General features: G+C 40.0%; 1 protein-coding gene across 1 annotated transcript in view; it reads right to left on the bottom strand.

The window, feature by feature from the left end:
- The window catches only part of nr6a1a (nuclear receptor subfamily 6, group A, member 1a), a 22,362-nt gene extending 621 nt beyond the window's left edge, over positions 1-21,741 (bottom strand). The window contains exons 1-8 of the mRNA XM_008284121.1: positions 21,715-21,741; positions 7,217-7,447; positions 6,000-6,055; positions 4,928-5,088; positions 3,894-4,124; positions 1,667-1,921; positions 543-664; positions 294-446 (exon numbers count right to left, since the gene is read on the bottom strand). Coding sequence (XP_008282343.1) covers positions 294-446; positions 543-664; positions 1,667-1,921; positions 3,894-4,124; positions 4,928-5,088; positions 6,000-6,055; positions 7,217-7,447; positions 21,715-21,730 — 1,225 coding nt within the window. The 5' untranslated portion in view covers positions 21,731-21,741. The remainder of the gene's footprint in view (positions 1-293; positions 447-542; positions 665-1,666; positions 1,922-3,893; positions 4,125-4,927; positions 5,089-5,999; positions 6,056-7,216; positions 7,448-21,714) is intronic.
- Between the last annotated feature and the right edge of the window lie 6,120 nt (positions 21,742-27,861).

Genomic DNA, 27,861 nt, shown 5'->3' with positions numbered 1-27,861 from the left:
TTTTTTTTTTTTTTTTAGAATATATGCTAGAGTCAAATTAAGAACATAAGCACAAACACAGCAGGAAACAATCTAGTTTTAGCTCTGCCAGTTTAACTCCATCATTCTAAACTGACTAATAGGTGAAGTCAAACAGACACCTTTTCTCTAAGTATAATGGGACAAAGGGCTGAACCCCTATGCCGAACCCTAAAAAAATAAAGAGTAGCATTCTTACTTGTATTTGAAACACAAATGCATTTCTAAAATTACCTGCACTGAAAGGCATCCTACAGAGTACTTAGAGGCCTTACCAGCGATGCAGCGGATCTCTGGCAAACACATCATGATCTCGGGGAAGCGTTTGGGCTGGTGCGGGTACTTGTATTCAGTGTAATCCTGACACACATACCAGTAGCGCTTGTTCAGCTGCTCGAGCTGAGAGATGTTAGATAGTCCTCTGATATCTTTGGAGGGACCAAAGGTACAAGAGAGTCATGTGGGGAACACAGTACGGGTAAAGAAAAGTAAAGATTCACAAATACTGGAGCTTTCATTGTTACCTTGGTTAAGGAAGTTGATGGCTTTCATACAGGCATACTCCTCATTGCTGATCTTCAACTGATGGAACTTGCGAAACAGATATATCAACCTCTCCATCACTTCCATCCCATCTTCACTGAATCTGAAGAATTAGACACAAACTCTTGTCAATTATGCAAAAGAATCATGGAGGTAAATAACTATTATCAGAGGGTTAGTGGCATTTTAAATCTTTAATACGAAACAAAACACAAGAGACTGAGTTTAGGAGGTTTAATGTCCGTATGTCCACATTAAAATCCACTGTAAAAAGAGATCAAAAAGAAGAAGTAAAATCCCCTCAGTGCTATTATCTTAAGCTTCCACGCTTCAATGAACAAGGCAAAAAGTAGGGAGGGAATATGTCAGATCTGCCGAACGTGCTTAAAAACATGTTGCTGATCCCACAGGTTTTTGAAGGGGCTAGGAAGATACATAGTTTAATTCCACTCGTCAAACATCCATTCTTGGTCTTTCTAACTCTCACACTTCTAATCCCCCTCACAAATTTCAGTCCTGCCACTGTAAATCAAATACTCACTCCAAAAACCCCTAAACTACAGGCAAATTGACCAAAGCAGCAGAACAGCATCGTATATTAGGAGAATGTATGTCATGAGGTCAGTTAATTCGAGTCTGATTTACACAGGAACAAACCCTCCCCACGCATCCTCTTCTACTGAGCATGGAAAAGGTGTATATTTCACATGCCAGTCGGTGCTAGCCACAGCTCTGTCCTGAGGAGTCCTCCTGTTCACGGACCACTTCACTGGCCCTCACCCAACAACAATACTTTCCTTTCGTAATAGAGAAAAATATTAAATCCTTTGAAAGGTACTGAGCCCCCAGAGTGGAACGTCTCGCCTTTGTAGGGGATTGTTATTGTAGTGAGAAACATTTAATTCCTGATACCTACCTTCCTTCTTAGCGAAATACTGAATTGGCACAGCTCCGGGAGTCTGATGTAATATTTAGTAACTTGCGTATGCAAATGGTCACTACAGAGAAGCAGGATGCAGTTATTGTTGCTGTAGGTGAGATAATAGACTCGTCTGAGATGACCACATTTTCTGATCCCTTTCCCCTTCAATCACTTGTCACTCACCCCTGCAGCTCGTCATCAGACGGCGTGTACTTGGCGGTGACATCGGCCAGATCTCCAAAGATCTGGGCGCTATAGATGGTGAGGCAGGAGAGCAGGATGAGCTCCTGCCAGGTGGAGCTGAGCAGGCAGGTGTAGTCCTCTATGGAGAGCTCACAGAAGAAGGGCAGCTTCTTGATCCAGGAGATCTGGCGGAAGAGCAGCTCGTCTGCCAGGCGGCACAGCAGAGCAAAGAGCTCCACCTGTGTTACCTTGTACCTGGATTATACACAGTGACAAATGTTAGGACAATAACTACTGATATTGGCTTCTGAGCTGATGCAATTACAGTTGAAATGCTGCTGCAGAGCAAGAAATAACATGTTGCAAAAATGCTATTCATTTGAAATTTAAACAAATAGCATTAGGGTTCACCCATCTGATCATTAGATCATTAGCAATAATTTGTACCACCAGGTCAGTATGAGAGGAACCAAAGGTTCAGATATTTGGAGTATGTGCTTGACTGATGAGCCAGTGGTGCAAAGCTACCATCTGTGAAATTATGACTGAACGCCTCTAAGTCAGAATCCTGACTAGATGTTACAATTTAGACAAGCTAAACTCAAAGGTCCACCATTTAGTAAAAACTCTGGGCAGATTCTAGATGAGGGTTAAATTAATATTATAAAAAGATGTTCCATGCATTCTTATTCAAGCATTCAATAAGCAGACTGATTTGAAGGGAATTCTCAAACATCTAAATGATGTGAACTAAGGCTGCACATTATTAGAGAAAACTAGTCCTGCAATAATTTGTTTTTCTGCAATATGCAAAAATAACTCTTATTTGCAGAGAACTAATGATTCTAAAAGGATTGGGGTGATTTTGTAGCAGAGTGTATCTGCATTGAAAACTTTAAAAATGCTGTTTGGAACCTTTCTGACCTGGCAAAGGTGCCCAAAATAGTATTTTGCTTTAGAAGGCGCTCCGATGTAGTTTTGCACTCATCAGGTAGAGCTTTGTGGTGCTGGTAGAAATGGTCTAACAAATGAGTTGTGTTGCCTTGTGTGGTATCAATAATTGCAAGACACTGTTGACAGAGTACCTGCTTTTGATTGACATCATTCTTTCTGCAGCCAAAATATTTCTATACAACTGATTGTGCGTTTCGTTTTTTGCAACCAAATCCTCCTTTTAGAGTTTCTCTCCTCTTACTCATTCATTCATGTGCATGTGTCGAGCCTCGTCAAAAAATATTGTAAATAAAGTTTTCTCTAGGGTATCTAAGAATGTTCTGTTCTTTTGTAGATTAGTCATGGAAAATGAGAACAACACATCACAATATTCATGGTGAAACGATACAGCACCCTAATGTGAATACTGCAATGTTGAATTTTGACACAAAATATACAATGTTTTGAGTCAGTTTGCAATTAATGGGGTAAAACATGACTTAATATATTTCTACTACACAACGCTTTAGAAGCAAATATTACAATTTTCATACTATCACAGTTATTTTGATAAATTTAGGCCTATTCCTTTGCAGATTAATAACACAAAATATGACCAAAGAATTATGAGTAAAGAGTAGATAGCAGTAAAAAAATTTTGTAGTGAAAACTACACTTTTATCAACTATAACATTACAGTGTGCAGCAATAATTATACTCCAATAGTATGTGGTTTTCTCGAACTGTCCCTTCTGTATAATGAGTTTACTTTTGCTGCTATAAGTATTTTTTTAAAGCTGATAGTTTAAGTATAATTTCAATGGATGCCTTTCATAGGATTTTTTTCCTTTTAACTTTGATATTGTTGCTTTTACTCAAATTAAACATATGATTACGTCTTCCACCACTGACGTACATATCCACTACGCTCTTTACTATCGTCTATAATTATAATAGCTCTGTATGCAGCTGGGGGCACAGTGGTGCAATAATGAGCACTGTCGCCTCTAAGCAAAAAGGTTCTGGGTTTGAAGCTCCTGGTCTGCTGGGGCGTTCTTTTTGGGGTTTGCATTTTATCCTTGTGCCTGTGTGTTTTTTCTGCAGATGATCTGGCGTCTTTCCATAGTCCAAAGACATGCAAGCTCGGTTAACTAATGATCTCCTATTTGGTCGTGGATGTGTATGACTGTGTATGGTCGTGTGTCAAGTGACCTGTCCGGAGTGTACCCTGCCTCCTGCCCAGTGTCAGCTGGGATAAAGCATATGGATGGATGTTCTGTATGCATCTACTCACCCGTCTTCGATGAGCATAGGAGTGGTCAGGGGGGCCAAGTCTTCAGCAGCCACCAGCTGCAGCACTAAAGGGTGGGACTGAGGGTAGAGGCTGCGGGGCTGGGGGGCCAGCAGGCCGGACTGGGCAGCGTAACTGAACAAGTGGGGCAGGAGCTGGTAGTGTGTGGACATTGAAGTGTTGATGTACTGATCCCTGAGGGCTGCTGTGTAGCCGTTCATCTCTACAGAGCGACTGGAAGCACACAAAGGTCAAAGGGTAAATATATTTCGGCCATAGAGGAGCGCATTTTTATTATTTTTTTCATACATTAAAGGAATAGTCTGAAATACACTGAATTACAGTCTTAGCCAGAGTCGGCTTGGAAGACACATTTCATATTTGCGTGTCCAGTACAGTGTGAGGGTGGCAGTTTCCCCTGCTTCCTGTGTTTCTACAATAAACTACCACACCTCTGGATGTACAGAGTGTTTCTTTAATTTTCTAACATTTAACCTTTATCTAGAGAAGTGTTGTGGAGCCATATTTTCTTTTTCATTGAAAATCTTTGAATTTTTTAAAAAAACAACTTGTAGACAAAACTTTGCATTTTGTACCTGCATACCAAACCTACACTGTGCAAGCTTTCTGTGACTGCTGTTCATTTCTGCTAAGATTTAATTTGATAAAACAACTATTCCTCTGAATAGCTATGAGGCTGCGTGGCTGCTGAGATAAACCTAATGTTGACACAAATGAGACTAAAATAAATGCTGTCATCCGAGTACCTAGACAATATTTGTCCTTGATGAGTGTAGATAGACAATGCGCTTGTCTCCATAGCAAGAACAGAAGATAGTGCAGCGAGTTCTTTGTGTTTGCTATCATCACCAAGCCTCAGGAGCTGCATATTCAGGCATTCTTCAACAGATGAATACCTTAACTAAAGTCTGGGTGAGATGGGAATGAGGTGTTAGACTGTCAGGGCCGGCTCATTATCTCAATGATGGGGCGAGTGCTGGCGCTGCGCGGTTGAGTGGATGAGATGAACGACTCACTTGGACGACAGAGTGGAGGCGGGCGACGGCTGGTTGCCCTCAGAGGCTCCATTGCTGGGAGAGCTGTGGTCGCTGTCCCCGTTGTTGCCCCAGGTGTGCTCTGGGGCGTCCTCCTTGAACTCCTGCCCCGACATGATCCGCTCTATCTCCTCCTCTGTGATCTTAAACACACGCATACACGCAGGAGGGAGGTTTATCTTCTTTTTTTTTTGTAGCTTCCAGCACATCCTCGTGCAATGAAAATCAGTGTGTGTCTAAGCTCAATTGATTAGCATTGACTAGAACTGTGCTGCTTTTCACTAAAATGTTGAGGAGCAAGGACACAATCACACAATGAAATAGAGAGCTAGAAAAAGAAAGAAAAGAGGTGTGTGTGTGTGTGTGTGTGTGTGTGTGTGTGTGTGTCTCTATTTGACTGGGTGATGCACACGTCTAAAATAATAGAATCCTTGCAGGTCAGTGCAGAGAGAAAACACAGACAAAAGCCATTTTGAAATGCTTTAGCCTGCCAGAAAATATGGTGTCTTGTATCTGTGGCTGAGGTCAATTCTGCACATATACTGAAACATGCAATTCATTCCATATTAATGACAGAGAGGTCCTCTTTTCATTAGGGTTTAGAAATAAAGCTGTCTCTTAATGGAAGCGGACGTTTCTGTGTTTTGACTTGCTGAATTGAACTGGAATGAATTGACCACATCCCTCCCCTGAATAGTGGCTCAGTGGTACTTATCCTCATGTCACACATTTTCCTGACCATTTATTCTCTTGCCAGTGTTAATAATGAAGCTGGTGCTGAATAGGAAATAATCAGCGACTACATGATTATACTGATGATATAACAAGGTCAGGGCTCTCTCTCATTACATTCCTCACGAGTATCCCTACACCCACATGAGTAGCATTACAGCACTCAAACTCAATGTTATTTAAGTGAATGGCTTGTGCTATGAATGCATTCAGAGTAAGCAAGCTACCGGTGGGATTTGGCCAAAATGATATGTTTAGTCCGATTCTAAGCTGGGAGAAGGTCAGGGGATATATAAAAAAAGAGACATTTCTGGTGATTTACCTGCACAGGCCCGATGCTTTTGTTCCTTCCTCCTGGCATGCCATCCTCCCTGATTGCTGTACGACAAAAACAAAAGGAAGAGTTATAGCTTAGGTTCATTAACAAAACATGATTAGTCTTACAGCTCTACCTAGTGGCTGAAACAACTCACATATTGTATATTTTTCATTTGGTGATCATTTCTGTCCTGTTTTAACTTTCGCCTTTCCTGCTTTTGTTGGCATGATTTTCTTTAGACTCCCTGAAAAAAATCTATATAAATATTTTAAATGTATTTCATACATTGACACGAGCCTGTTTTAGTCAAAGTATTTGGAATGATATAAAATGAAGCCATCAGGCTGGAGGAGCACGGAAAGGTCACATGTGATTTGTCCCACTAGGGGGCAGCATGCGCCCATTAAAACAAGAACCTGAGACCTTGCATGAGGACAAACTGCAGCTCCACTCTGCTTACTTAACATTTAACTGTGAGGGTGTCGCTAAGCATTCCAGAGGTGAGTAAGATTTATTGGTAGAACTGATGCATTTCAGCCTTCTTCAGGACTTTGACAGCAGGTTGAAGACAAGAAATATAAGGCAGGAAACAAGGTTTCTTAACCTTTGGATGGTCTGTAGCAATTGAAGTATGTTAGGCCTAAAACATCTCCCAACATCCAGGTTCAGGTGGCTTTTTCCAGGTAGTTAGCAGTAGATATATCCCTCTTTGCATGTGAGTTTGAAGTTTTAAAAACTAAAAGGTTTTTGTTTCAGTTTACTGTCAGTGGGCTTTACTATAAATTATTGAGGCCCAAAACTTGTGACGATTTTGTAATCATGTTTGAAAAAATGTTCACAAATCACCTGAAAAGTTAATTGTATTGTAAAGGCAGAGTTTCCATTGAATACAACCCCTGATAATAAACTGTAGTAAAGGTAAAGGAGCCTGTACACATCAGCCAACAAAAGAAAGTGATGTCAGTATGATGCATTATGTATTTGCTATATTGAGACACTTGAAACAAAAAGTAACTGCTGTGGACTCTTATCACTGGGACGCTGACACTCCTGCCAAACTATACCTAAACTGAAGAGTGCAGGAAATAGTTTTCACATTGCACTTACCCATACAAAGACATATGTCACTACAAATAGATTTTATTTCTCTGGAAGGGGGAAGTGTCATGATTGCTGACCTTTACTGTGAATGATGCCCCTGTGATGCGGCCATATTTTACCTTTGCGGTTCATCCCCATCTGTAGACACTTGAGCAGGCGGCAGTACTGGCAGCGATTGCGCTGCTTTCGCGACATCTCACAGTTCTTGTCGCGACTGCAGCGGTACACGCGCTTGTTGCAGATGCTTCGCTTGAAGAAGCCTTTGCAGCCTTCACAGGAGATGATGCCATAGTGCAGGCCTGTGGCACGATCTCCACAGATAAGGCAAGTACGCTGGTCAGCTGGATCATCTGCAGATGGGAGGAAAAAGAAGAACAGAAACGGATTTAGAACCATTTCCTCCCACGACTTTGCACTAATTCATCGACACCATGAAAAAATATAGTGGGTGCAAAAACCTTGCTGAAGGCACAAGTTTTTAATTGAGATCATGGGGGCGGTTGGGGCTTAAGAGCTAGCCAGGCTCTGGCTAATCCAAAGGATTCTTAAGCTCCAACTCTCTTTTTGTGAAAGTGGAGGTGTAACAGGCAGCAGGACGGAGAGCGGAGAAGTCTTGGGTATGTTTTATTCAGCAGCCCAGATGAGTTGAAACGACACGACTGATTTGTTTACAGTGTCTCCTTTCTGTCCTCTTAACAACAGCGGTATTACATGAACACAGCCTCTTTCTAGGAAGACAACCTATTCTATCCACTGTACTTTACAAAATTTGCTCCACTAAATCAATATGTGACATAAACATATCAGCTGCAACAATAAACCTACTGATAGATAACAGTGTATAGCGGTGATAGTTTGGTTACACTGCAATTCATAAAGATGTTACTTTGACACATACAACACATCTAAACGTGGTCTCTCTGGTGTTGTTCAGGCCTCCAAACTCCCCAGATATCAATCTGATTAAATAGTCATAGGACCAAAAGATCCTGGTGCCAGACACCACCAGAGATCCTGTGTCCATTTCAAATGCACACAATACACTGATTTAGGCAAGTGGGTTTAATTCTGATCAATGCACAGTTCCATCCAGCACCTGCATTGTCCTTTAAAATGTCCCAACAATCCTCTCCTTAAACAGATGTTCCACACAGGCCCTCTCAATCATTAACCCTCACCTTGTTTGCAAAAAGAGCGGACACTTTTTGTTGAACCTTCAAAACTCTGAGAAGTTGTTAGGACTGGAATAAGTGAGGGTGCTAATGTAGAACTCATGTGAGGGGATATTTAGGGATTGGGGAGTAGAAGGAGAGTGGGCACACAGCAACTAAGTAGTGGGGAACAAGATGTCTTGAACAAAGTCCATTAGAACTAGCAGTTATAAAGATACCAGTATGTTCATATGGGTGGCTTGGCAGCTGGCTGAATATGAAAAAAATGAGACATTTAGACAGTAAAAAAAGAAATGAGCCCAAGTCTTACACGATGATTCAAAAAGACGGATGAACGGGACAACAAAAAGCATGTGATAGCGGTGGGGGAGGATCAAAGACAGAAGGAGGACCATCCTTGTGAAGCTACTTTCCTAATCATGAAGGTGCTCTCAAAGTGTAAAGACAGCAATCTGAGAAAGCTGCTGAAAATCTCTTAATCCTCCATCTACCTCCAGGCCACATAATGCACATAATCAAACTCACAGAGGAAGCGAAGAATTAAGTAAGAGCGCATATTCTCTGCTGTCCATGGTGTTAAGCTGCATCACTTGTGTGTACACACAAACACATATACACACACACACACACACACAGACACACACACATACTAAAAAGCCCTCCACTACCCCTCTTCACCCCCCGCTGGTAGCAGTGGCAGAGAGCAGATGGGATGGACTCCATGGTAACAGTGAACAGCCTCGCTCTGCAAAGCCTGGCTACAGCAGGAATGTGGCCTGCAGCTGATCTGTATCAGGGCTCACTTGGGATCGAACACACCAGATAGAGATTACAGCAACGCAACAAGCTGATGGAGGTTCTTCCTTAATCTGTGGACTAGAGTCAGTTTGACTGATCTGCAGGCGCTTTCTACAGGTTTGTTCACCCTGACAGGGAGAGACGTTTCCTTTTCATTTCTGTCTAGAAATGCAAGTGGAATTACTGCTGCTGTACAAACTGATAGGTGGGGTGAGATTTGAGAAGCAGGGGGCTTTGAATGGACAATATCAAATAATCAAACTGTGGTTACTTTATAAAGGATCTACGTTTCTTCATTTTAACTAGCATATGACAGCATTTGCTTTAACATTTTTATTAAGGTTCGAGTGATTACCTGTTTTGGCAGATTATCGGATCTGACATTCAGCATTTTTCCAGATTACATGTTGTTGATTTTTTAAAAACTGATTTCCATTGAAATAAATTAATTTAAAAATGTGCTACTTTGGCTCTAGTCTCATTCTCTAGATGTAGATCACAAGTAAAATAAGCCTGCCATTGGCCTTCCTCTATTGTTTTCAAAATGCCCTTAATTACAGGAAACAACTACACATTTTGTATGGGATTGTGTTGCAGGGCAGCTCTGCTAGTGTTTTCTGAGTTATCCATTTTCATGACAGTGAGTGAACACCACCAGTGTATCATGTTCTTAACCCCAACCAAAACATTATGATTGGTTTGAAGAAATGCCAACACATGTTTTCTCTTACAGCAGAATGATATTGAGGTGCAGACAGACCACTCCATCCAGTGCTGAACTGACGAGAGAGAATGGCCTGACTATGTGAGACTATTTTGGCTCTGATGCAGCCACCTTTGTTTATTTGTAGTCAACACTCTAATCTTGGGTGATGTCCTGCCCATTGCACAATCTGATTGGTTAGATGTCATGAGTAGTAGCCTATCAACACTGAAGGATAACCCAAACATGGTCTTTTTTTTAATGAAACTAAGACATTTAAACAACATTTTTATTTAGAGTTGGTGTTGTTTAAAGTGATGATACCAAAATGTTCATTTATACTGCATTTATATCGGTTCTACACATTGGGTATTGGTCTCCATGTTTACGCCAGAAAAAAAATCATTTGACTCAAAAAAGCAACAGGAAGTTTCTTTTGGGTTTTTGAAGAAATTTTACTTATCGTCATTTTCACCAGTATTTAATATTTGACTTTGTTCTTAAGGCAATTTTCAGTCTTTGTCTGTGATTAAAAATGAATTTAAATTAAGTTAAAAAAAAAAAAAGGAAACTAACTTGTTTGAACAGGTCACATTTGTTTATAGACTGTTTTTATTGTGGTCTTCCACTCATTGTGAATCACTTATTTTAGATGATGTCCATTTCTGGATGCCACCTTAACTGAGAGTGCTTTAAATGACTGCCTGTAATAGTGTGGATTATCACAACATGAACTTCTTTTTACCAGTCCCCCAGCAATCACCAACAGTCCCTTTTCAGTTTTAACATCTTCCTTTTTACTTCAGGTAAGCTAGTTAACTCTTACTATCCAGCTTGTAAGTGGGCTTTTTTTGTTGCATAGCAACTAGAAGCATGGAACTCTCTTTGTGCCATTTGAGCTCCTGAATCTTCTGTTCATGCGTCCACTCACAGCCAAGGTTTCTATTTTCATGTTCTGCAGGTGCAGGTATCTGACCAGAAGCTGAGGAAGCAGTAAAACCAGTGGATTTGGTGTTCTATGAAAGACCACAATCATGACAAACACAGGAATGTCTCTGGACGGTAGCCAAAGTGCTTTGCTGCAGGGCTGGCGCATTTGTAGCCTCAAAGAGAGACGGAAGGAGACATAACAGGTCTGAGGCTCCTGTCCAGCAGGTTAATGCTGCCTGCTGAGCTTGGAGATTAACCTGGACATCTGATTAATGTAAGACTCTTGTGTAATGCAACAAACTGCTCTACACACAGGCAGGAGGACCTTTACCCTCCTATGGGATTCTGTGGTTGGAAAGCCAATAATGGAGGCAGACTAGCAAGTTTCCTGAGACTGACTCTATGGGAAATGTAAATGCCTACAGCTGCAAATTCATTTACTTGATGTGCTGTTTGTATGCTCCTTTTAAATACTGCTATTTTCATTTACCGGCGTATGCATGCAGACAAACAACCTGTCCACATTTACAAACACTTCTGGCTTCCCTTCTTGCCTTTGTTCAAAATTGTATGCATGACTTTACTCCAGCTAATATCCTAGAGGGTTAACTTTTATTATAGTACAGTACCGTTTTCATATACTGCCTTTAAAACTGTTTTGGGTGTAGTCCTGTACCAGTTAACTGAAAAATATGGAAATGTACAACATTTAAAAAAGAATACAGTTTGCCGAGATCACGGATATTTTCTTAGACCTGTTTGCTAATCCTTATATTTGACCTAGAAACTGTAAATTTAGTCATTTTAATATAATAAATGATGTGACCCTCCCAGGGACTCCCAGGTAGGTTTGAAAGCCATGTTATCATCAACAAAATTGCCACAATTAAAGCATTTGTCAAAGCCAGACACTGTAAAATAGACAGAAATGTTGGATTCTCTGAAAATTAACCAAAGCCAAACCAAACTTAAAAATGTGAATTTATTCAAAATCACCTTTTTGTCTACTTGTACGAAAAAGTTGCCAAAAATAAACCATGTATTTGGGACTATTTGACTGTACTGCAGGCTGCGACTACACAGAAAAGACAAGTAGGGAAACAAATGAAAGCAGTAAGAAGTAAAATATCTATACCATGTAAAGCCACTACTTTGTCCTTGTGTCAGCAATGGGCAGAAAACTGCATTTTGTGTGTGTTTCATTCAGGTTTTGTAAAAAAATGATTGATTTTCTGCTTTAATGATTTATGGCATAACAGTTACACTGCACAGAGGACATTTCTGAGTTTTCTCTACTTGTAGCCATGGCTGTGCTGTTTCCATAGAGGTGCAGGAATTTATATTGCAATACAAAATAAGCCCACTGTGTGTAAAAATGTCCCAGGAGCAAGAATTTGCTTGGAATTCAGAGGGTTAACTGATTATTAAACTGTAAAAATGTTCTCTCCATCAACTAGCTGACTAATGAATCAGTCATTTCAGCATTACCAAAGACATCTTTCAAAGCAAACTGCAGTTTCTGCTCCATCAGGCCTTAAATCTGGACAATGGAATAACTTCTAGAAAGGTCAGTGAATTGTAAACTTAAGATTTAAAACATCCAAGCCTATGTTACCAACAACGATCAAATACTTCTAAAAATCTTTCCAAAAATTATAACCGTGTTTAAGAACGTGACTCTCAAACCCGTTGTGTGTGTGGATGAAGAGCCTAACACACATACAGACATGCACAATGATGTTTACCTCTGAGGACATGGCTTGAGGAAACCTCATAATGGGACTGTTGTAAATGGTTGACCCAGTCACCCCTCTCTGATTAGAAGGCACAATGTTTTGACAATAAACAGGCCATAGTAACATAATCTCTAATATTCAAATGAGCAGGATTAAGCTTTAGTGTGTGTGTGTATAATTTAAGGGGCAGCTCATCAGAGGCATGTGACTGAGCTGAGAGCTAAGCCTCCCAGAGAGAGCGGGTTTTCATAGCCAACTGCGGGGTTCATGTACTAAAGGTAATTAGAAGGAGATTGAGGGGTGTGGGGTGTGGGGGGAGGGGGGCATATGGCATAAAGCCTCTACCCAGATAATGAATGGTGAATAGAGGACTTCTAAAGCCCAGAGACAGATTACCATTTAAATGGTGTGAGGTTTAAGTTTGCAGCCTGCAGAAGACTGCAGGGGCAGCCATACTGTACAGAGACAATGGGGCATCACACGGTGAGCCCATCCTGGGATTAGAATTTAACTATTTTGGTGATTAACTCTGTACAGCACAGAGGTTAAGTGAACTCTGAGAGGAAGCCCTAGCAGTGAGAGAAACATCCTCTCTCTTCTGACGCTATAGAAATCCAATAATTTCTAAAAGACTATGCTGTGCAACCTACAGAGATGAGAAACACTGCTCACTTCTAAAGAATCTGAAGTTTCTTCTATTTTATGAATTCTTCAGAAGTTAAAGTTCTTAATTTTTAGCATTTGTTCCATAAAAAGTCAGAAAATGTTGCAAAATGTTCATCCTAATTTTCCAAAGGTTCCTTTTTTGTCAAACCAACAGCCCAAAACGTTATTATTATTGCTAAATTATTAATTTGTTATTATTTTTAATGCCAAAAAAAGGGTTTAAAAAAAAAGAAAAGAAAAAATCAGAGTAGTGACCGACACTAAAAGAATCATTTCAGTAAAAGGGATCAAGATCATAAATAATGAGCGGAGCTTATTTGAGGCTGTATTTTTCTGTGTGTTTTCATTTTTGAGATACATATTTCTTGGAACTTATCCCCATTTTAATGCTTTTTACACAACAAGGATGTCTTTGATATACATAATCAAACCAATGGACTACATTAGCTCATTAAACACTTATAATTAACACTGATGTACAGACTGAACAGTTAATCAATTTAAATTGCAATTTAGAATAATGCAATTAGCAAATCACAAAGGCTGCAATTTGAAATATTAGGCAGTGTGTCTGTAAATTCATGTCGTCCTCTTTGTGTGTCAGTCAGGCTTTTATTGGTCAGTCATGTGGTAATGCTCCATACACATTTATTATACAGAAAATACCAAGATGGCATTTAAATTTAAAAAATGATATCGCAAATCAAATGAAAATGTCAGAAAACTGCATTTGGATGTTCCTCAAGTTGCTCAACTCTACAGCAGCTTCGCTAATGTGAAAACTGAATAGTATTTTGGTTTTCAGTGATAACAGTTTCACTATGTTAACTTGTGTATTAGGAAACAATGATGAGCATTATATTTTAAACTATTTTCTGACATTTAACACACTAAACAATCAACTGACTATTAAATGACTATCAGACTTGAAGGACAATTTCATAAGTCTTACACAGACAACTACCTCAGGCCTGGTGACACAGTACTCTCAAGTGTGAGCTGAGTAGCAGTTCAGCACAGCTCCAGCTGTAGTTCAAATAAAAGAGCTTTAAAGCTGATAAGCTTTAGAATAAGCAGAGCGACACCTCCATGAAGCCAGAAGAGGAAAAAAAAAGACCCAATAAACTTTTGCACTCCTAACACAGCATATTTGGTTTTTAGTTTAAAAAAAAAATGCTTTTACTTTATAGTGAGAACCATAACATGGCAACAATACACTTGTGGCAGATCAAATGAATGACAGTATGCATCCTCACCTCCTCAGCCAGCCATTTGTCGGCCCATGTGCCCATTCAGAGAACACATTAAAACCATATATTTCACTGGCCACCCTATGTGAAACGCCTGACTTCCTTCACTGTGCTAGAAACACAATAGCTATTAGCTGCTTACACTCAAGCTTATTTGCCAAATCTATCACCCTGTCTTTCAAGTGCATGGCCACCATATAAACAGGCTGATTCACACCTCCCCACACTTGATCTCAGCGTGTCACGTCCTATGAATCCTCCTCCTCCTGCCTGGAGATGACAGTTAAATATTCATGACATTTACGTCAGGATTTCCCTTCATAAAGGCTCGTTCTGCAGCACGACTCTGTGGCAGCCTGGTGACATTTCTTACATGTAACAGAATTCTTCCCACACAGGTCATGTCTGACTTCAGTGCAGTGACAGAGATATAATAAAACCGGATGCGAGAATAAATAAATAAAAATCTGTCAAAAGCATGAATTCAGTGAAACCCAAATTTGTATCATTACTAAAAAAACTGTTGAATCTTTGTGTGTATAAATTACAACTTGTGGTTTTACAACATCTGATGGTAAAATTACACTATTTATTTAACTGCATATAGATCAGCAAAAAAACAAATAAAAAAAATCAGTATTTCACAGATGTTTGCCATTATTTGAAACAAAAATGTATTAAAAATGTACTAGATGACAAAAAAAATATTTTTTAACTGTTATTTTACAGAATTTTCCTGGTATGTGAAATTACATATTCAAAGTATTAATTTACATATTGGTTTTTTATTATTATTATTATTATTATTATTATTAATAATAATAATAATAATAATAATAATAATAATAATAATAATAATAATAATAATAATAATAATAATAATAATAAGCAGGCTAAAACTGTGCATAACGCCTACATCAAAAATCTGTATTCTTGCAAATATTTTTTTGTTTTTGTTATTGTTTTTACAATGTGTGGCCATAGAAATATTGTTTTATTGTATTTCAGCTAAAAATTGATGAATTTTACAGACATTTGCCATTATTTTTACAACTTTTGAACATTACAGTATTCCACTGTTTTTTATTATGTTTGTTTTCTGGCAGTCTTGTTTTCACAGTTGTTTTACGAAATTGTTTTAACAGTGTTGCACAATTTGTACAGGTTAGTGCATTTGAAGTGTTTCACAGCTGATAATGAGAGTGTTCAAATGTGAGACGCAAAACAAGCTGAGACGCAAAGCACACAATGGTGGTAAGGTCATAATAAAACCAGGGGGCGGGGGGGGGTGCGGTTCACTATTAAATATGATAGAAGAATAAATCAAAAATAAACAAATAAAATTATTAAAATACAATAAGGAATGCAAACATGCTAAAATGTGAATGCAATAAAATAAATTATCTAAAAAATGATTGTCATGAAACATTGTAATCAAAAGCTAGGCTGTAAAGGTGTGTTAAAAATTTGTGTTTCAAGATTAACGCTTTCCACTGTTCTCAGATCAGTATATCAAAACTGAAAGCTGCACAACCGAAAGTTCTTGTCCTCTACTTTGAAACAACTGAAACACTCAAAGTGCCAGAAGGACCTAAAGGACTGTAGGAGCGTCATGAAGAGAAGTCATTATTTTTGGGTAAATATTGGCCATTTTGCACGACTGGGACTTGTGAGACGTTTTAGGTCAGCCCTGAAAAAGGTTGTGCAGGAGTTTGTTTTTTTTTTTACAATCAGAACACACGGGTCTGGTGTTAAAAACACTCCTGCACAACCTTTTCAGGACTGCAACAAAAGATTTACCTACTTCAGGGTGGTTACACCTGAAAGGCCCTAAAAAAACTGCCACATTCATCTCGATGCTGATTGGGTAAACTCAGAGAACACAAATGCTGACTGATCAAACTTGGAGAGAAGAAAAAGAGCCATTTCTTCTTTCTTTATACATAACAAACCCTTAGTTGTTCTATTTCCTACATGCTCATGGAGCTGGAGTTACTTCCTAGAGTCCTACTGAAAATGAAGGGTATGAACATAAAACACAAGCAGTGAGTTGTGTTGAATGCTCTTCTTCTCTCGTGACAGTATTAAACAACAGTAGCTGTATGACATCAGCTGACCATAATGTGGTTTTTACACATTTATCAAGTAGTAAATGTGTTCATGAAAAGAAAAAAAACTTGCAGACTTATGTAAAAAAAAAAAAAAAAAAATTATGAAAGAGAGATCCTGCGTCTTTGTTTTTTGCTTCTGGTTTGTTTCTTACAGTCAACTGTAACGTTGCCTATTTTGTATTCTTCTGATGACACACAGCCTAGTTTCCCTCTAATGCAATTACTGAAAAACATTTTATTTTATGTGACTTTTTAAAGGATTCCTTCAAATTTGCAGTTGACAGTTCTATGAAAACATGGTTAATGGCATTCCTGGAGATCATTTTATCATAGCAACTTTATCCATAACAGCTCTATCAAGTGTTGCTGACATGGAATGTTTCCATTTCCATTTTCCATAACAGGGTTAGAGTTAGAGACCTTCTGTATGTTTAATACATGACAGATAAATAAAGTCAGCGGAGGCTTGAAAAGGAAATTCAACTCATTCTACTATGCAGATCAGTCTATATTCATGCACACTGCTACTCAGCATGTGACAACGTTATATAATGTCTTGTGTAGCTATAGAGGAGCTCTAACAACTCTGAAGTCTGACAAAATAACACTGATGATGTAATGCTTGACTAAAACAAAAGCATTTCTAAGTCTGTGATGGAAAGTTGAACCAAACCCTAACCATTTTAATCCACAACCTCCCTCTGTCCCCTTTTACCCCATCCCTCGCCTCTTACCTAAACCTAACCTCTCTCTTTACCCCTCTACCTCCCCTCTTGCCCCTCACCTCTTTCACAAGCACAGCCTTCAGTCACAAACACAAACCCAAACAAAGGAAAAAAAAGAAACTAAAACCTACTCAGATAAACAACACGACACGAACCGAGACAACGCAACCAGGAAAAGGGACCTAATCAACGACTGAAGACAACAAGACAAAATCCAAAAACATATACCCAAAAAGGGACCACGACTTCATTCAAGAACACAAACCAAAATGGACTGAAAAAAATCTGAACCCAAAACCCACTCTGGAAAAACAATAGGACACCAGCCAGGACAATGTGACGAAAATAGATTCATCAACTACCAAAGAAAACAAAGACAAAAAACAGATAAACTCCGAAGGCGGAAGCCCAAAAGAAAGAGACTACAATCTCTACTCAAGAGCACAAATCAGGACAAACCCTAACCTAACGGAGCAAGTCAGAAAACAATATGACACTAACCATAACTAGAAGGAATCAGAGAGAATTGACAACGTGCGACGGCCGGTGCATTTCCTTTAACTTCCCACCCCAAACTGCTGTGTTGACGGACACGGCAGGGGAAGTTATCCAGACAGATTTTCAAAAACCTAACCCGAACAAAAGATGTAGCAAACAATGCTACTAATTATAATATGGGAAATGTAGGATTGAATATCTGGCTTACCCTATTTGATGGCACTTTCTTGGTGTAACATTTCCCATTCACAAGAGGGCTGCTTTTGTCAGAAATACTCAGGTTGTGTATCTATCACAAGGTCGTAAAAGCAGATGTGACGATAAATTCCCCAGAGGTGACGATAAAGAGTCATAAAGTGCTTCATCTTGAACTCCACCCTCTCTTTCTCTCTGTAGCCTGGGTGCAGGAACCCCCGATGCTCTGTGCCACCCCTTCACACACACACACACACAAACACACCAACACACACACACACAGGGTCACCCCCACTCATTAAAGGCTGCATTGTTTCCCAGGGGTCAGCCTGGGTTTCATTCCAAACTTTAACACAAACCAGGAGATACAAGTGAAGCATTTTAAGGCTGACTCAGTGGCAAAGACAAACAGCTCTCTTGTTTTCATGCTGCTCCCAATATGTTCCAGCAAATGTTCACTGTAAGGCCACAGATTGAGTGAGTTGTTCATCACTTATCATGTGGAAGTATGCTCTTTTTTTTTTATCTCACAGGAGAAAATTTGTTGTATGTTTAAAAGCAATATTTTTTTTGTTTTATTTTGTTTTTTTTAGCAACATTCCAAAAACCCACAGGATGCTGCTGCTGACTTTTTCATGCTCTCTAATAGAAAGGTTCCCTGGTGTCACCATCTCTGTGACACTCTCTGAGCTGCATCATGCTGAGAACAGAGATGTATCGTGGCCAAATCTCCCCATTGTCCACACTCCACGCACACAAAGGCTGATGTATAGTGTAAAGCAGCCTTTTGAGCGACTGACAGAACAAGGCCTGCCACTGAAGGGGTTTTCTCTTCAGATTTGGTCTCGGGCTTTCCATCACAATCGAGCCCAGCAGAGACAGGGAGCGGGGGTTGCAGGAATCTGCTGTACTTTTCCGCAGCCTCAATCCTTCCTTCTCTCTCTCTCTCTCTCTCTCTCTCTCTGCCTTCCTTGTCCTCTTTTACTCTTCCTCATATCTCTTTCTTGTCCTCTGAAAATAACTTCTCTTTTATACCTGGGGGTTAGACAGAGAATCTACCCCCCCACCTCGGAAGACCCTCTGGGACTGAGCCTGCATTCCTGGCAGCTCACACTGTGATGCTAATCTTTAAAGTTATGTGCATGCAGTTGCAGATTGGGCTCATCGACGAGACAATGGCGACCTGTTGACTTTGCTGTCCTGATAATATACACCCAGGCTTAGAGGCTGAATCATTAGCATTGAGTAATAAGAGACCAAAGATAGGCTCCGTATTAATGTTATGCTAATGTCAGCCACATGTGATGCTACTTTGTAAAATAATGTGGGAAAGGCCTTCAACTGTAGGAGCATGGCTCACTGTCTCACCTATGTTTGCATCTGAAAAGTTAATTGAAATGTTTATTTAGCCAGTGTAGATTCTAAATAACAACTTATGTATGGATGTGGAGAATTCTGGTGCATATGCTTTACTCATTTTAAAGAAATAAATCCCGGAAGTCGGACGGCATGTTAGTTATGAGGCTGTGTAATGCTGGCACAATATTAAGTTTTGAGTAGACACTAAACCTATTTATATAAACAATAAATGTAAGCAAAAATTTAAATAAACGGTGTCTAACAAAAGTTTGAAATTGTAGCATCTGCAAACAACGTGTAATTTTTTACCCATTTAGAACCAAATTTGTGCGGCATGTTGATTTGTGTTAGCAAACTAGTTAACTCAGTTTTACTGTTTAAGCCTGTGCCTTGTGTCTTTTTCATGTCCTTTGCAGAACATGAAACCTCTGCTTGAAAAGACAGCAGAAACTTGTTTGGGCCTTGAGCTCCTTTTTTTTAATGTCAGGCCTGCGCACACTGATAGGAACCATGTGCGAAGTTTTGCAGCTTATGCTTTGTGACACACACTCATGTAAAAGCCCTGTTAATAAATGTTGAGTCTTCCACTGATATCAAACATGCATGAGGGTCTACAATGATGTAAAATATTCTCTATTAAAAATGTGGAGTTCAGTTTGTTTCGGCCAACAGTCGTATGCACACCAAACATCTCTGTTTGTAAAAAATAAGCATGAAGACTGCATTCACAGTGCATCAGATAAGTTCAGTCCTGTGTGAGAGTGCGTGTGTGTGTGTGTGTGTGTGTGCTTGTTTGTCCTGGGGGAAGGGTGCGGGGGCAGTTGAAATAACACACCCTTGAAAGACAAAGATCTGCAACATGACGGACCCGCTGGTTTGGTTTGACATGGCCAGTGAGATGGATATGTTTCAGCGAAATTAAAGGAAAAGGCAGCATGCGTGGCTGGAATGGGCAGCCTCTGTCATTGGCTATTTATAGGCAAGCATTACAGAGTCACTGGAGTCCCTGACCTCCCCCCACTGTTACTATTGATCTTCACACAGCCTCTGTCCCCTGCACCTACATCTACAAAACAACCTATCGTGCTTCCTTTATCTCTCTCGCCCTCTCTCTCTCTTATGCTTAGTTTTGTCTAAACATATCTCTTCTCACACATCGAACAAATAGAACAAAAAGAAGACAGAAGGTGTTCCTGTTGAGGTACAGCAGTAATAGTGTGCAGTTAACCCTCCCTCAGCTGGAGCACAAACCAACAAGGCTGAGGGATTAACATGAGGGGGGAGGGGACAAATACAGTAACATGGTTCTTCCACAAGCTAGTCCTTAAAAGAAAATATCAAATGAAGGACACAGTACCATAGATTGCATTCATCTAGTGTCTCTAAACTCTATCCCATGCATATTTATTTTTATTATTGTTTTTGTTGTTTTTTTTTAGCAAATTGCGTTACAAAATTGTACAACCAATAAACACTGCAAGATAAACGCTATCGTGGGGCTCAGGATTCACTTTGCTTTGCCATGTGGGGCATATCTTAAGAGAGAGAAAGGATCACATTCCAAATAGTCTTTTTTTTTTTTTGTGGGTGGGATTGTAGTGTTTAAATTGTCAAAACGAAGGTTATTTTTTAAAATGTTGTTCTTATTCCAGCACTTAAGAGAATTTTACGTAAACAGCGAAACATAGCAACAAAAGAGAAAGAAAGTAAAAAGCTATTTGGGAAGAGCGTCATAAATAAAGTTCAAGGAGAGATCGCCCACATCTGAAAAAGCACTGTTTTTCAGAACTAAGAAAGAAAGAATTAACAATATGTGAAAGCACTCTCAGATCCGGGATAGTGATGAGAGTGACTCCATCGTATCAACACTGCTGAGTGTGGACAAACCCATAGCCACATACCAAAGATCAATACATATGGAGGCGTGCTGTGCAATTCACCACCGCGCCGAGATACGTCATAACACACATATAAACAAAGCACTTGAAGGCATCGATTACTGTGAAAAGCTGGAATTCCTCTCTGCTCATTAGCCTGGCCTAAAAATCATTAACTACTCCCAACATAAAGGGCTAATCCTGTCAACTGAAGTCAAATCTAAACACAACCTAGCATTCATTTACACAAACTAACATAGTTCCACATATACCTGGACTGGACTGGGTTTTTGGTAATTTTTTTTCATTGTGTTCATTACCACTCTCAAGGTAATGCAATGTTTTGCCAAATGTCCTACTGCAAAAATGGTTTTGCCAAGAAGCTACATTGGAATCATGAACAACATACCATTCAAATTAATATGAAACAGAAATCTGCCTTCTCAACCAAACAACTGGCAAAAACAAGATAATATAAAGTTACCAGAAAGCTGTAAAAACATTTCCTAATCACACACAGATATCTGCTACCATTCATATAAACTGTGGCCAAATACAAGAAAGCAATAACCCTTCCAGTTAGCCCTCCTTCCCTACCTTCCCATGTATCCATTTCATGCTTCTTCCAGTCTGCCTGGACCCCATTCAAGAATGGCCTCAGCTAAAGAAAAGCCACTGGGCCTGGTTGCCTCATGACTCTCCTTTCTTTCTCTCTCTGCCCTTTCTCTCTGTTCCCACTCCCAGCAACCTCTTTCCTCGACAGCCTGCCCCTCTCTGACCACAGCCGGAGCCCAGCAACACCACTGGTCACTTTACTGCTTGGTCACATGACCAGCAGAGTTCAAGCCCCTGGGGTCACTGCTTGGCTTGAGGTCCAATGACAGCTAGGGGTTATCTGAGTGGAACTGATAGTCCTATTTTCGCTAGCGTTCAACAATACGGCCCCCCACCCCCCCTCCCAGCCCTCACCCAAATTAGCCTCTCCTTCAACCGTGCCTCTGGCACTTCTGAGGAGGACCAAAGAGCATGTCCAAGCATAAACACAGGTTCAAGCTGACAAAACACACAGACATTAACTAACTCAAGCACTTAGTGGAATACTGAAAGAAGGTTAAAGCTAAAGTGTCACAGTTTGCTTGGTTAAAAACTGAGCACAGTTTACAGCCAAAGAGAGTGAGGGCCAAGATGGTGACGAGAAATGTGATGGTGGATCCTCTTTTAGGAGCTATTTCTTGTTCCAACACATCTCTCCGTACTGGACTAATACTGTATTTAAAGACAAAGAAGAAAGTCAGGTGTTTCCAGCCCACAATGCTTGATTCCCCCAACAAACAATCCTGCCAGCTGCCCACTAATGTAAAGAATATTTGCTTACACCTTCAGGTTGTTGTATCCCCCTTCTACACTCATGTTTCATGGATTTAGGTTCTAATGTAATGATTGTAACACACTGAGTGGAGTGTAACTGATTTGCAAGACTGTGAAGATAATGCGATCAATCATTTATGAGAGTCAGGAAATTAACTCAGCACTCTGGTGATCTACTGGCCTAAGCTACACAGCCCCTGGTTCAGTTCACGTCAGGACTTCTGTTGCACAGCATCACATTCTATCCCCAAACTTTATGTGCACTTCTTACCTATAAATGTTTCAATAAAGTTGGAAAATTTGAATAAATCATATGTTTTATATCACTGTTAGAAAATCTTTTGTGAGGAACTGAAATAACTGATGGCTCATTCAATAATGACAATAACAGACAACTGCAGGCCTCAGATTTACTGACTCTCAGGTTCTTCAACATGCAAAAAAACAAGGCTGCAATAACAAATCTCTGCATCTTATTGCCACAAAGGCTGGGAATTGAACCCCAAATCTTTTTTGGTATTGTGGCACTGTAGCACATCACACGGAAACCTGTCAAGTACCAAAAGCTGTTGATTTAATCTTGGATTGGGGACGTCAATTAAGTTAATTTTGAGTGCTTCAACAAGTTATTGTGTTTCTGTCTTCCATCCCTTATAAACACAATGTTCTAGAAGTCTTTTTGACATGAACAACTGCTCTATTGAAATCCATCTTCCAGTACATCTACTTTTCAAACTTTCTGACATATGACACACTATCAGCACGATTTCACTCAAATCCTAGAGCTGTGGTAACCAGTTTTAAACCTTGCAAGAGATCAGAGATATCTTACCATCCAGGGAATTCTCTTCCTTCATCCCCTCCAGTGGTTTGGCTAGGGGACCATAGTGAGAACCATCCAGTGTTTCCCCAGCGTGCCACACCCTAAACTCTACTGCCCAACCTGACTCTCTCTGTACACCCAGCAGCCACCACTCGACCTGATTCTAATCTCACACTGCAGTGGACAGACTTGTCCTGATCACCAAGCCAGCCCACCCTCTCCACAGCTCCACCCTACTTAATACCACTTGTTCACTCTCACAGAAGCAGTGCTCACCCACACTCCCCCAGGGGCCCTGCCCCCCATGTGAATGCTAATGACCCTGGCTGCACTAAGTCACATATAAGAAGCTTTTCACATTCAAACGCAACATAGAGAAATGGCTCATGTGAATGCATACAGGCAGAGAGAAGACAGAGACGTGCCGCTGGGCTCAGGAGGATTCACAGAAACAGCGGTGAAACTGTCAAGCCAGGCAGGTTGGGAAGCAGGTAGAAATATGAGGACATGTGTAACCTGCTGGTGTGATCAAAGGCAGTCCCACCGTCTCCCACTTTACACTAATACCATAAGAGTCTGCTACCAAATGTCACTGTGTCAAAGGCGAAGCTTATAGGAAGGACCTGGCCAAGGTGTTGTAATTGGATATGTCTCGACATGCAGATTTGAGTATTAGAGTTCTTTACTGTTCACCAACAGTTTACAGTTGGAGAATATGGAAGAGAAAACTGACCTAAACCTGCTTCATCAGAGAATATTAAAGACATTCTTCAAACAGACACAAAACTTTAATTCTCACTGTAGTATTTTATTTGCCTTTACACTAGTTAACAGACACGTTTTTAAAGGTCCTTACAGAAAGGTGGCCCAACACAGAACACCGTTTGCTTGGCATTTATTCAGTTCAAAGGAAAAAAAAAAAAAAAGTGTTTTTTTTGTTTGTTTGTTTGTTTGTTTTTATTTTTTTATAATAACCTTAATGTCTCCTCTGAACCATAGACTGTATAAAAGATGGACGTAGCTACTGTGACGTCACCCGTCGGTTTCTGCACTGAGAAAATGAAGCCAGGGTTTTGCTACTTCCTGGTTGACATCTTGGATTTTTGGAGCCAGTGACGCAAAATCGTCGGAGGGGGCGGAGCCACAGGAGCAGCGATTGGTCAGACAGATTGAGAGGCAGGCCCTCTCTGCCCGCCCACATTTACCGCCTTCTGCTCACTTTATCTGTATGGTCGCTGCCGACTGTCAATCAAGCCAGCCACGCCCCTTGCCCCGCAAAATGTTGACGATTTTTTAAAAATTCAGTATTGATTTATTTTCAGATTGGCCACTTGATCTCTGGATTTGTCTATGAAAACTAATAAGAAAAAAATCCTGAGCTGTAGGAATGCGGTATTTCGTGATCTGTGATCACTTCTTTTCCAATTCAAGTCTATGGGAGCCAGGGCTTTTTGGAGCCAGCAGCGAGCAGACGTCAGGATATTGCAGGTTTCTGACACTTCTGGGTTGGCTTCCTTTTTGAGGGCCAGTTGCTACATCCATCTTTTGTACAGTCTATGCTCTGTACCAAAAGAATCACATGTAGGCTCTGTTGACATAGTAGTGGTTAAAATGGATTAACCTTATTCAGTGAAAGTTAAGAGGTACTCAAACCAGGTAGTCGGGGCCCCTGGGGGCCACCCTGTGACCCGCAACATAAAGGATATCCTGCCAGTACGCCTATCCAACATATACAATGGTACAATCCAATAAATAGGATATTTACAGTTCAACAGTTTCACTTAGCAGACGCTTTTATCCAAAGCAACATACATTTTTGAGAGTACATCACATTCATACACCAATGACAGAGCCACTTTTGGGTTCAGTGCCTTGCCCAAGGTGGGGGGGCGGGGGATCGTACCACCAACCTTGCGATTAGTGGACAACCCGCTCTACCACAGTCGATATGTAACGTTGCTTCATACAGTCTGTCAAAGTGATGGCTTCCTGTCATTCACACATAGGCTATATCTTAGCTAATATGCTTAGATCCAGCAGTCACATTATTCCACCACTTTAGGATGCCAGTGGAGACTTTGAAGAGAAGTGTTGACTCTATTGTAGTCTGAAAATCCCAGGATGGGCAGACACAGACTTTTGTAAATGATGCAGAGAACTTTGGGTCTAATTATTTGATTGTGTCCCAACTACTCTAAGGTGCCATTCAATAATTTGTCATAGTCATATCACGTGACAGAAAAACAAAGGCATTAGTCTTGACCACCCATGATTTATCTGTCATAGTTAACAATTACTGGTGTTGACAACCTTGTAGTGTAGAATATAAGCTGTTGCGCAGCTAAGGAAATTGCTCCTAATTTTCACCCTTACTTTGTTCCATCATAGTATTTTGTACAACTGAGCTACCAACACCCTGCTTCATGTTCAGACTGGCACCTGCATGCTCAGTGTACCTATGGGTTTTAAGGTTGTGTGCTAGTGTAAAATGCCTGTAATTAAAAAAATGCATATTTATGTTAGGTTTAGAAAAAAGCACATCAGCTGAGATAGCAATAATTGATTTTAATAGGCTTAATATAGTCTTTAATTGTCTTAATGTTGTTTTTAAACTCCAGTACTGTTGGGTGAGTTCTGATTTGCAGCTTTTCCTCTCTAAGTAATCAGTTTCCTGTGGTTTCAGATGAATTACAGAGAGCCCTCAGTTTGGAAAAAAAAACAAAAAAACAGATGAGATCTGGAGAAATCAACTCACTCTCAAACTTCACTGAAGAATGTGACTTTAGCCTCTAACATTAAAAGATGTAACAAACTCCTGAAAACATTTTTGCTGTCTCTGTCGAGGCATTTAAAGTAAATTTAAAGAGAAAATGTGATGTGAGCATTCCTGACACTGTATTTTTGTCCTTGTGCTCTGACTTTCTTGCCCTTACCTACATGGTGCAAAACTCTTTGAAACAAGCCGAAGTTGTTAGCTAAAATGCAAATTTGATTCGATGTCAGCTTGAATGAGCTGTTTTGTGGCTTGTTTTCTGCATTTCCCTGAACATTAGAGTAACAAAAGGCATTTCTTTTGTTTGAGCTCCCCTCCCCCCTGCACACTATCACAAACCTCTCCACTCTTCAGACAAAGAGCTTCAAGAAAAACAGGAATAGGCTCTTGCTCACCTACAAATATACATTAATTTCCTAAAGTAAACTGGAGCATCAATTAATTTCCTAAGTATCAGATAACAATCAGTGTTAAAAGAAAGGCTCATATTGCATTTGCTGTAACAGAGTGTCAGTGTCCTCCTCAGTTCAAGTCTCTCTCTCTCTCTCTTTTTTTTTTTACCTTTATCAAAACTGAATGGAAATCAATGACAGACAGCTGTCATAGGATCCTTTCTTTTCTTCAGGGTGTAGGTCTGAGGACTGAAATCTGAAAGGTCTGAAGGCCACCAAGACCACTTTCAAGAATTTCTTTAAATAGAAAGGTTGCTCAGTGCTGAGTCATTAAGAGACCAAATAAGAGACAATAAAGTTCCTCTCAAATTCCTCCCCTGCCCTTGTCGGTGCATCTGTATCTCTGATGCAGTTGAATAAGACCACATCAAGTGGTCACAACTTCTTTTTTTCTTTTTTTTTTAAGTATGAGTTGTATGCAATTTTTTGTTTGTTTTGTACTGATGGACAAATCAGACTGAATAACAATGCTTTGTGTCTTACTGTGTATTCTCAATTTTGGTTCAATGCCTCCCCATCACTACTTTCAAAAGAGCATTATTGTACATATTTGAAAAACCGAAAATGCAGCATTCAAAAGAAATAATTATTTAATTTATCTTTGTCCTCATGGAAAAGTGTTGATATTGTTCTAGTAGGAAAAAAAAAATAACAGAAAAATAGAATTGTCAATTTTTTTATTCATTGCTTGAATCATTACCAACAGGATTTCATTTCAATGTAATGATGTGTGTGCGTGTGTGTGTGTGTGTGTGTGTGTGCGTGCGTGCGTGTGTGTGTGATATAACTCAAACAGGTAATAACTAATAGTTATATAAATCTGGAGGCTCAAAAGATATATCAAAAAACATAAATGAAAAAAACATTTTGGAAATCTGCACCAGTCCACCACCCTATCTAAACTATGTTCATAATGGTGATGGGGACACAAAAAACATGAATTTGTCCAAAGATAGCACAATCTGTGCTAGTGTCATTGGACATGCTGTCAGGAGGCTCCTGTACTTGGACTGTTTTCGCACATGAAGCTGTGTCTTTTCTGCTGTCAGGACGCTTTCTGACAGCCTGCCTCTGAAGCTGCTGGCTCTGTTTGTTTGCGGTGGTCATGGCTGTACGGGAGCTGACCTCAGCGTGTCCGGGTCGTGTCCACTCCTGCAGATCAGGTTTACAATGATCTGCACTACATTCCCTGGATGCATTTGCTTTTTGGGTGCCTGATGAGCAGCGGATCAATGCAGCCCTTCTCTTCCTGTGCTTCCACAGGGCATATAAAACTGAAGTGACCTGGTCACCATCTTGGAGTTACACACTAAAATAGCCACTCACAC

This window comes from Stegastes partitus, unplaced genomic scaffold (genome assembly GCF_000690725.1).
Source record: "Stegastes partitus isolate 25-593 unplaced genomic scaffold, Stegastes_partitus-1.0.2 Scaffold347, whole genome shotgun sequence".
In the NCBI taxonomy this organism is placed as follows: Eukaryota; Metazoa; Chordata; class Actinopteri; family Pomacentridae; genus Stegastes; species Stegastes partitus.
Note: the sequence above shows the minus strand (reverse complement) of the source record. Positions and strands in the feature narration are given on the sequence as shown.